The sequence below is a fragment of the Rhinichthys klamathensis genome, unplaced genomic scaffold, assembly GCF_029890125.1.
Source record: "Rhinichthys klamathensis goyatoka isolate OS25496 unplaced genomic scaffold, OSU_Roscu_1.1 h1tg000108l_1, whole genome shotgun sequence".
In the NCBI taxonomy this organism is placed as follows: domain Eukaryota; kingdom Metazoa; phylum Chordata; class Actinopteri; order Cypriniformes; family Leuciscidae; genus Rhinichthys; species Rhinichthys klamathensis.
In genome coordinates this window covers 777,501-789,144 of record NW_026606646.1, presented here as the reverse complement: position 1 = coordinate 789,144, position 11,644 = coordinate 777,501, and the positions used below count along the sequence as shown (strand labels likewise).

The 11,644-nt window shown below is 38.3% G+C and overlaps 1 protein-coding gene across 3 annotated transcripts in view; it reads right to left on the bottom strand.

Moving 5' to 3' along the window:
• Positions 1-3,342: 3,342 nt before the first annotated feature.
• The window catches only part of LOC130087365 (transforming growth factor beta-1-induced transcript 1 protein-like), a 252,832-nt gene continuing 244,530 nt past the window's right edge, over positions 3,343-11,644 (bottom strand). For all 3 annotated transcript variants that reach the window (XM_056253640.1, XM_056253643.1, XM_056253642.1), the window contains one exon: positions 3,343-4,056. In XM_056253640.1, coding sequence (XP_056109615.1) covers positions 3,790-4,056 — 267 coding nt within the window. In that variant the 3' untranslated portion in view covers positions 3,343-3,789. The remainder of the gene's footprint in view (positions 4,057-11,644) is intronic.

Genomic DNA, 11,644 nt, shown 5'->3' with positions numbered 1-11,644 from the left:
TTATTATTATTATTCATTTTTCCGACTGGGAGTCTATGGCAGCCCAAAGATCCGCTTGCGGGAAAGTTATGAAATTTGGCACACTGATAGAGGACAGTCTGAACAGTCAACAATAGCAAATTTTGAGTCTCCAAATCAATTCCTCTAGCGCCACCAACTTTCAAAAGTTTCACTCATGTTTATGCTAATAACTTTTGAACCATAAGGTCTAGAAACAAAATTGATGCTATGACCCTCTGACGTCATTTTCCGTCATAAAAATATGTCCGCCATTTTCGAACTCGTCCTAGAGGGTTTGAGATGACCAGATCATCTCCAGGCATTGCCGACAAAAAGTTATGGAATTCAAGTTGATTTGTCAAACCATTTTCGATAAACGCACAAACTAATTTTACGTAGCGCTTGCGAAAACAGACGTAAGGCTGTATCTCCGTAACGCTTAATCGTATTCAGACCAAACTTGGTACATGTCATGACAAGCATGACCTGAGGCTACATGCTGCGCTTCGGCGCAGCGCCACCTACTGGTCTGGAGATATGAAAAATGGCTATTTTTGCTTATAACTTCTGAACGGTTTGTCCAAAAATCATAAAAGTGGTCTCGTTGGATTTAGGGTGTCATGCCGAGTCGACTGATATCCAATTTTCCCAGATCGGCCTTATTAATTCATTTTAATTATAATTAATTATTTTATGAACGCATGAATGAATTGTTACGAAACTCGGTATGGGTCATCAGTACTATGCCCTGAAGGTGCCTGAGAAGTTTTGAAACAGTGCCACCTAGTGGTGATTTTTTTTTCCAAATACTTTTAACTTTGGCTGTGGTCGACTTATTCTCAAGAGAGTCATCTCATTAGACTCCTGAATCCTTGCCGAGTCCAACGATACTTGCCAGGTTTCGGCAATATGGTTTGTCCAGCGTTGTAATTTAGCGCTTAAAAAACATTTGCGATATCTTCGAAACCGCTAGTCCGATCGAGACAAAATCACCGTCAGAAGTTTGAAAACATCGCTGGCTAATCGCCAATGCCCAAATGTCAAAATATTGATAGTAAGGGGTAGTAAAATTCAATCAAAATCACGTGTCAGTCATTTTTGACGTGTTTTTTTTTCACATAAATGTCTATAACTCCGAAGCGAATTGAGATATTTTCACCAAAATTGACACACAGATGTATGTGCTCACTCTGAGGACACATAAATAAATGGTGGGACTGAGCCTCTTGATGGTGCTATAATAGAATAAAACATGACATTCCTATTGACTTTAATACAGTATTGTGATGTAAAATGCTATACTTTACGAATGCATTGCTGTAACATTACGAAACTCAGAATGTGCCATAAGCACCATGCCCTGAAGGTAATCAAAAGATTTCGAGACAGCGCCACCTTTTGGTCAAAAGTTATAATTTAATTTCCAAAAATGCTAATAACTTTTGAATAGATTTGCCTATTGTAATGACACTGGTCTTAATGGATTCCTTGGGGCAATCCAAGAACACAGATACCAAGATTGCCGTATTTGGATGAACCTCCTGTCCGCCATCTTGATTTTCATTCAATACCTACTTTTTCAAACTCCTCCTAGACCGTTTGTGTCATGATTCTGCCATCATGTCCTTGATTTTTCCTGGTCTTGTGGCAGGATCATGACAGACCCATGTTTTGTGTACAAGCGCATGGTCTGTTGTTTGGGCCATGTGCTTGTGTTGTCTCATTATGTAACTCCGCCCCCTTGTTACCCTCGTCTTGTCATTGTCTAGTCAGTTTCAGCTGTCCTCATCATTAGTGTTCCCTATTTAATCCCCTCATGTCTTCAGTCCTGTGTCGGTACATTGTCAAACATTGCGTGTTTATCTCTGTGAGTGTTTCGTCTGAATCCAGTTTAATAAGAATTGTGAGTTTGTTTTGCTGTTTGTTTCCTGTCAAGTCAGAGTCTTAATTTGTCATCTTGTCTTAGTCAAGGTTTACTCTCTCCAGTCCTGTTTTGCCCCTCTCGTGGGTTTTGTTTTCCTGTATTTGTACCAATAAACCTTGTGTTCATTGTACACTTTCTGCATTTGGGTTCATCTCCTTGCATCATCATAACAGTTTGTCCGATTTTCACCAAAATCGAACCGTATCATCTCCAGACCGTGCTGACTAAAAGTTATGGATTTAATGTCGATAGACGAAACAGTTTTCGTATACTGCAGCAAAAGTTGAGGCATGATGCTGCCAAAATGACTATTCAGGCTTTATCTCTGCAATGCCTTGACATTTTGACACCATACTTTGTATATGTCATTGTCACCTCACTCTGACCACACCACATACATTTCGTAACTGCGCCACCTATTGGTCGAAAGTGATAATCCATTAAATCATATTTTTAGTTAATATGATTTTTCAGCCATTTGCCTAAATTCATCTTTGAATGTCTTTAATTGCTCCTTGCTGCAGATGGTCTGACACTCCCAGCCATGTTGGCATGTCTTATCCTCTGCTTGCGCTTGGCCCCGATAATTGCTGCTTGCAGCTATATTATTTGGTAATATTATTGATTTGACTGCACTGACACTTGGATGAGAACAAAACTTGAATCGAATTGAGCTGGGTGAGGACACCTTTATGCAGAGCTGTTTTATAGCTGATTCGACTTTGTTTCATAATTTATTTATTTTGCAACATCAACACTGTTACTGAACTGAATTGAATCTACATTGAAATGACAAAGGGAATAACGACAACTGTCTTCTGAAGAGCTCCTTGTATCCAAATTGAACTCATTTCATAAATGTTGAATTTTACAGTCATTGAATTGAACTGAATCAAAATTGAACTAACTTCAGCTGAACAATGACACTATTGTCTTTTTAGAGCTGCTTTATTGCAGAATTGAATTCTGTTTGCAGTATTGATCATTATTTTCCTGTTTATCACTGTAAAGCTGCTTTGAAACAATGTGTATTGTATAAAGTATGAGTATTGTGCTCGATTTTTCCCCTACACACCTGGCTTAGGTTGAACCTAGTGTCCCTGACACCTGAAAATGTTCACCTCTGACCGCTCGAGGTGACGCCCAAGTGTAGCTTTTCCGACCGCATTAAAATGCCTAAGAATTATAGTTACCTGACTGTAATCTAAACCCGCCTAAGAGTCTCTCACAAAGAGTCGAATGACATCTCGTTCCGTTCGAACACTATCGCTTGGGAATAAGGTCTCTAGTGTTGTTAACCCGCTCCACACTATCACTTGGGAATAGAAGTAAGATCTCTAGTGTTTCGCTAAAGAACTTGTTCCACTAACTAACTAACTTGCTGCGCAGCAATAATAACCGACAAACTTCAGACAATGCCTTTGAATATGCTTTAATCATGGCTGGAGGATTTTAGACAAATATCAGAGAGAATCCCACCAGCAAAAAAGAATACAACCGTTTTTATAGAATAGGCGCATGTAAAAAAGTGACATGATACATTACATCATTTACATACAATTTGCTGGTTCTTTATATGCAAACCCTTCTGTTACTAGGTAGAAGCAAACTTAGCAAAATAAAAAATGCAAAAGGTTAGAAGTTCAGTTGATTTCTCAATATGTCATGAGACTATTCTAGACAGTATATTTTTGATATTGTCTGGTCAGCATCTCAGAATTTTCCATAGACACAAACATTTTTCAGAGTACATTTTGTTCAAGAGTTTAGAATGTAAGGCCTAAAAGAGAAGTAAGGAAAAGAAAATCCATCACAGTATGATACATTGCATGAGTAATATGTTTAATCATCTCTCTTCGTTCTTCTCAGCCAAAGAGTTTGATGAAGCAGGGGTGGCAGTATGGTTTGCTGTCCTGCTCTTTGAAGCAGCCCTTACTAAGGGGTTTAAGGCAGAAGTGGCACACCAGATGGTGTGGGTGAAACTTGGCACCCATCGCGGTGACACAGCGCCCCAGGATGGGCTGCTGGCATGCCTGGCACAAGCTGCCTCGGGACTGGTGGTAGTGAGCTTCACATAAGGGTTGGCCCTCATGCTCAAAGAAACTCCCATTCACAAATGGGCTATAGCATTCCTGCAGAAAGTAATGAAGAATAAACGTTGTGTTAAGTTACTATAGTTATATACAGTATATATAAATATGTGTGTTTAAGACCCACATTTCTACAGTAAATTTCATTCATGGGGACAACATGGATAATTTGACGTGGTTTAGTGTAAGATTTTTGCCCATCTTTTGGAAAATGACGTTTTAAAAGTAGTTTAAAAGTTTTCACTTTAACCAGTAGATACCAGTAAAATTTCTAAAAGTTTAAAACTAAAAGAAATCTTTTCACACGTTTTTCCAGTTAGATTCATATCGACATATTATGAAATCATAATTATAACAATAAAAGTTACTTTTTGTCAAAGTTTAGCAAAAAATCAATAATGTTACATTATGATTAGAATCAAATCTGATCAGGATGTTACAAAGAGAAAAGTTGGAGTCTTTAGAGTTGATCATTTATTTCAAACATCTATTTTTCATATAATTCTAAACAATTTAAGTGTGCCACTTATTTTTTGTCTATGTGTGTTCTTTCTGATTTTGAGGATGAATTTTGTCCATTGACAAAAATCATTTGATTCTAATCATAATATAACATTATTGAAAAACAGGGTTTTTTTTCCAGTACAAAAAATGCCTAAACTTAGACAAAAAGTAACTTTTATTGTTATAATTGTGATTTCATAATATGTAGATATGAATACAACTGGAAAAACTTGTGAAAAGATGTCTTTCATTTAGTCAAATAGCAAATAGCAAATAGTGGAGTTCTGCAGCCATCTACTGGGTAAAGTGATAATTTGTTACTTTTAAAACTGCATTTTTCAAAAGATGGGCAAAAATCTTACACTAAACCATGTCAAATGATCCATGTTATCCCCATGAATGAAAGTTAGAAATGTGGGTCAAAAAGACCCCAAACAGCGCACAAGGTTTAAACCAAATGGATTTGTTGTTTGTTGTGTTTTCATATTCTAGAGATTATAAGCTAGATTCAGCTTTTTTGGGTTCGCATCAAACGTTCTTCGACTTTTATACACAATAAATTTGTTTATGAATAAAGATTGATCTGTTGAAAGCAGTTATTTTGATATAGATTCCAAATGCTCTCCTCCTATTCATATTTGACATTGAGGGGGTGCATACAACATATTTGCCCACCGGCAACTATAGTTGCCGCACATTCAAATCCGATTTTCAAGAAGAAGAAAAAAAAACTGGGGAAAATAAATGCAGAACATGTTCACATAGGACACTATTAACACGACTATATGCATGAAACCATTCAGAAAAATTTGGGCACAAATGGGCTAAGAAACAATTCCACTGTATACATTTGAGTGAGCTCTAAAGTGTTTTGCTGTACATTGCTGCAGTATGTGCTTTTACACCACCATAAGCCTTGACAGTAACATCACAATCCTCCATATATGGGGAGTAGCTAACTACCAGGAGCGACGCTACTAACTTAACTACATTTATCTGTATCTTGACATTAGCTCAGATGCTTTTAAAACAGTGTAGCTTTTCCAGTAGCTAACTCCTTTTTCCAGCAAGTAGTGGTGTAGTGCGACCAAAGCTACATTCGGTTTTGTATTCTGATAAACCTGCAATGCATTGAAATAGCACAGTGTCTTCTTATTTGATCACAAACTAAAACATTACCACCATCCATTGTTTCATCATGCATCTTGCAGCTTTTCACTGAGAAGAGACCGTCTGATGATTATCTAAACAGGAGTGGGTTGATGTATCACATGATTGAAGGTTACCCTTTTGTATGTAATTTATTCAAACCAAAGATTAAAACTGTGCCAAGTGTGCTTATCACATGGCAAAGGTTGCGGTGGGTTTTAGAACAAAGAACACAATGTGTTCCCGTAAGCCAGGGGTGGGCAACAGTTTTAGTCTGAGGGCCACAGTTACTTTGGCAAAGTAAACGGAGGGCCACACTTTGGACAATTGCAATTAAACATAGTTATATGATTAAATGGTACAAATTAATTCAATGTAAATATGTATAAGGCTACTCTACAGTTATTGACAGCTACTAACTGGATTTACTTTCAAGGATTAATTTCCTACACTACCCTGCATATTGTTCAACTGTCATTCATACCAGCTGTAGCTATTCAAGATAGAAAACTATTAACAAAACTGCAAATATATGTTTGTGCAAATATATTAACATACAGATACAGACTTCAGGCAATCTGGCTTGGAATTATCAAATTTAATTGAGGCTATCAGCCCGTTCTCATCCTTTGGCGTCATACATGTGACGCTTTGTACATTTCGTCGAAATCTTACGCACATGGCATCCTTTAGCATCAATATGAGACGCAGAACCCAAGGCGTCATACAGGTGACGCTCGTCTAAATCCGACGCACATGGCATCGTTTAGCGTCAATATGAGACGCAGATCCCAAGGCGTCATAACCGTACCCTACCCCAGACCTAAACCTACCCATAACCGTGCGTGTTATATTGACGCTAAAGGATGCCATGTGCATAAGATTTCGACGAAATGTCATATGGCGTCACCTATATGACGCCAAAGGATGAGAATGCGTTGGAGGCTATATACCACCAGAGGGAGACCTTCATCACTGAATAAAAAACATATTCAGCTGATTTCATTTGTGATTATTCATTTTTTTGTAATTTCTTTCACATATTTTGTTCAAGTCTTTTATAAAATAGAACACAATTTAAGTGCAGATCAACTTCACACATATGTTTGCTTGAAAGATATAAAGGACAACATGGAATAGGCCTATGCATCTCACAAATTTTTAATTTGATTTAGCTGTATCATAACCATCTACGCGGGACATGCATAAGAAATGGCAACATGAAACTGAACAATGTTGTAAAAATAACACCATCAATCAAGGGTAACTTAATGGAACTTTGGCTATGCTTACATTCTTTAGAAAAATGTATTTCATCCTATGCAACTGAGATGAAGAGCTTTTTGTCGGTGTTCTGTAACTCAATGTGAACAATTGAGGCGGTCGCCTTTCTTTACTAATTCATCGAAATCTGGGGTCGTGTTCGACGTTGAGATGCGCAACACGGACGACAGGTGTGCGTCGGTTAGTCGTGATCTGTAGCGTGACTTGTTAAAGTTCATTACAGAGAAAGTCTGCTCGCATACATACGTGGACCCGAATAAAACTAGCATCCTTTGCACATGCCTCCGCATGTTAGGAAATGCACCGTTCAATGCACCATAAAACCTGTCCAATGATGACAAGGTGAATTTCTCCTTGAGAGTGGGATCACACTGCATGTCAATCAACTCAAGCTGAGCCTCTGGAGGCGCTTGGTCGCTGTCAAAGGAAAAGGGGGCGGACACCAGCTCTATCTCTTTTTCTATTTTACCGAAATCAGAGAAACGCCTGTTGAATTCAGTGTGCAGATCCTCGAGTGCAGTGGTGTATTTGACAGTGAGTCGGGATGGCACATCCTTCATTGTGGCAAGAGTTGGGAAATGTGTAAAGCTCTTGTTTGTCATTTGTCGGGAAAACAGAGTCAGCTTTGCTCTGAATGCTCGCACGTAGGAATACAGTTTGCGCACGAACACATCCTTCCCCTGCAGCTTCTGATTGAGGTCATTCAAATGGCCCATTAAATCCACAGCAAAGGCAAAGTCAAGCATCCAATCGGAATCTTCAAGTTCTGGAAAGTCACCAGCCTTCCCGACATTCTCCAGAAACACCCCTATCTGACTTCTCAGGTCCCACACACGGCGTAGCACTGTGCCCAGGCTCAGCCAGCGGACGTTTGAGTGGTATGGGACATCAGTGTGTTCTGCCTCACTCTCCTCCAACAACTGGATAAACTGGCGGTGGTTAAGTGCCCGGGCCCTGATGAAATTGACAAGTTTCACCACAGTTTTGGTGACGTGATCAAGCTTTAACACCGATTTAGACAAGGCTTCCTGATGAATGATGCAGTGCAAGAAAATCAGAGTTGAGTTTGGGTCATCCTCTCTCACCCTGTCCTGTATCCTACGCAATAGCCCAGTGTTCTTCCCGGTGAGGTTTGGACAGCCATCAGTGGTCACGCTCAGTAACTTCGCCCACGGTAGGTTCATTCTCTGCATGCATCCTGACACCGTATCATAGAGGTCTGAACCCCTTGTCGTCCCCTTCATTGATTCCATCGAAAGAAACTCCTCCACTATTTCAAATGTGTCAGTAATACCTCTGATGAATATAAGCAGCTGGGCAGTGTCTTTAATATCAGTGCTCTCATCCAGCGCTATTGAAAAGTATGTGAAATCGGTGGCCCTATTTAGCAATGCTGATGTCAGCTCATCATCAATTACCTCGATGCGACGAGTAACTGTACGGCGAGACAGGCTCACACTTTCGAACTGACTTTTGCTAGCTGCCTCTACCATACAGTCTTTTACAAACTCACCATCTGAAAATGGTTTGCTGTGTTTGGCGATTTTGTGTGACACCATATAGCTCACTTTTGTTGCTGACTCCTGTACACTAGACTGCTTGGTAAAAATATTCTGCCTGGCAGTTAAGTTGGAGGACAATCTCGTGGCTTTTTCTTCCCTCTCCTTTGCGGAGAAATTCACGGCATAATTAGCATGTTTAGCATTGAAGTGCCTGCTAATATTATATTCTTTAACCCTCTGGGGACCAGAAACGCGCCCGCGCGTTTTGCCGTTTTTTTTTCACATAGCAGAAAAATAGACTTAAAATACTCTGTTGATTTTGATCGTACATATAAGTGTTATACATCAATCGATCCTGTTAATTGTCTATTATTTTTCTGTATACTCACAATAAAAACAAAGTTTTGTGCTTTTTGTCAAATAAAGAAAAATAAACATGATGCGAGTTTTGCCTTCTCTCTGTCAGTGCAGTCCATTCTGAAACACGTCCGAAAAATTAACTCTAACTCTGCAAATACTTGTCATACAGGCACGAGAGGTTTTTCTTTATGAAGCTTGAATTCTCTTCTTTTTAATGATGTAATTTATATAAAAAACAAATATTCTCAGTTTATGTAATCTGTATGAAAAGAGAGTGCTGTCAGATTTTTTTTCCCCAGCTCATTACACTTCATTACGCGTTAATCTGACACGCCCACGGAGGACGCGCGCTATTCAAACGCAAATGTCGAGGCAAGCCATGACAATGCCCACATCAGCCGTTCCACCGCGGCGGTAAAATGTGGGGTGTATTTGCTGCCTTTTACCGCCAAGAGGCGCTACAATCATAGACTCTGAAAAGTGTTTGTTTATTCTCTCTAATGCGTAATCTGCTGCCGCACCGCACTGATTCAGAGCGTTTGAAAGCTGGTAGCAGATGAATTCAACAAGTGAAACGTAGTTAAAATAATTCATAATCACAATACTGAAATTAGGCTACTGAAATGAAATTGAATAAATAATGAAAAAGTAAAACATTGCAATAAAAACAGTCACAGACGTATAGACGATAGCTCAGTGGTTAACGCAACAACACGAGCTTCGAGGAGCTTCAATCGACTCGGATCGAATCTCAATGTAGCATACATGTTGTTAACCGATGTTGCCCTACAGCGTTTATGTTTAACCTTCTTGATGCTTAAATAGCTAACTGTTTATAACTGTTTACTTATTTAAAGTCAAGAGTTTTGTTTAATTATTATTACAACATAAATTTGCTACATTCCTGGAACCGCAGCCGCTGCACAAAGGACAAAAACTGATGAAGGAAGATTGTCAGCCGATTGCATCAGAAAATGAAAATGAAGAAGCTCGTCTTTAGTCTGCTAAATTATTGTGTAATGTAAAAGAACACTAAAATTACTTAAGTTTGAAACCAAGTTCGAACATTTCAAGGTTTAAATAAAGTGTCGGGACAGTTTTTTTTATTTAAAACAGGGTTGCATCGGGTTTAGAGTTTATTTCTTTTGCGATGCAAAATAAGAAACACTAGGCTAATCTTATTCTTGCGACATTTTAAATTTGTATTGCCAAAGAAATGACAGCTATATTAAACAATTAAAACAGTAGGCCTACAAAACGAAAATTGTCCAAAGCAACATAATTAAATTAAAACATGCGTTTTTCTTTGCCTCTCTCGCGCTGAATCTCTTTTTAACAAGTTTATTTAGTCTCCCTCGCTCTCCATATGAAAGAGGAACATTAACACCTATGCCTATTGTCCTGCGCGCTCGATACAGCACTGAACTGTCCCTCCAACCCCCCACAGGCTATCGGAGTCTGAGGCTGACTTAACACAAAGAGAAGTCACAATTCACACTTAAATCGCTATTCTAGACAGTGTTGATAATGAAGGAATTAAATGATTTAAGTTACATGTAGCCTAGTGATATTTCTGTCATAAAAGCTTATTACTAAATATTTAATTATTTCAGTAATTGATGAAATAAAACTGGTTTGGGCCAGCTTTTTCCAAGCAAAACTAAATATAATCTGAAAAAACGCATGTTAATTTGTTTTCATGAACAAAATGTTCAACTCAATATTAAAGTCTACAGGGATCTTTGGATCCTTTCAACCAGGCATGCAATTTGTGAATTAAGTTTTTTTATTTTTATTTTTTATTCAAATAAATATCGAACCACGGTGCTTCGTGGTAATGCTGCTAAATTAAATAACATGTATTGAATAATTATGAACTTAAATGAAACAATATCGCAACATTTCGACAAATGCATTATTTGATCTGTTTTTACATTTTAATTCAGGGCGATTTAGCCTGCTACATTTAATTAGAGCGAGATTTTCACCCTTGTCTTGTCATTTTCTCATTGGGAAGCGCTTACAGGCTACATGTTTGAGTACATCCTCTGTACCTCTCGTTTTCATATGGATTACATAATCAGATAACATTTATTAGCCAGAATATTTAGACATTTAAAGGCTTTAGACAGAGCCGATTTCTTATAGTGACTGAGCTGAAGTGGCTTTCGGTTCATTTTTGTGACGCGCAGTTCCCGGAGACAGAGACGACAGATAAACTGTTTTTGTCGTTAGCAAAAGTTCGAATAAAACCCGACTTTAGAAAAATGCATAGGGCCACTCGGCGTGGTCTGCCAAAACACTTAATTATAAACTTCAATATTTCATTCAAAATAATCTCAAAACGCTTTGTGAAATTTTGAAAAGCCGTGCATGCATTAAGGCCACTTGAACTAATGAACAACTGAAACGCTGGTTTTGATTTTATTGTTTGTCGTTGTTTAAACGTGCTTGTTGCATATCTCTATTTTATATTTGATATGGTCTATTGGTGAAGTAGCCTATAGCATTGATTAGCTGTGGAGGGAGGGGTGTGGGGATTCAAATAATTCAGCAGAAGCAGGGATGTTTAGACCAGAAGGAAATCCCCGTCCCTCCTGGCAAATCACACTTTACTTAAAACCATGTTTTTAAAAACTCTAGGTTGTAGGGAATCAAAATAATAATAATAATAGGCCTAATAAAAAAAATAAAAATAAATATATATAGGCTATATATGTAAAATTACTTTTTTTACAGAACTGCTTTTGAAATTATGATTGGTAGCCTCGTACGATTGGTACAGATGCAACGTCGTTCTGTTCGATAGTGTAAAATGGAAATGCATGGTA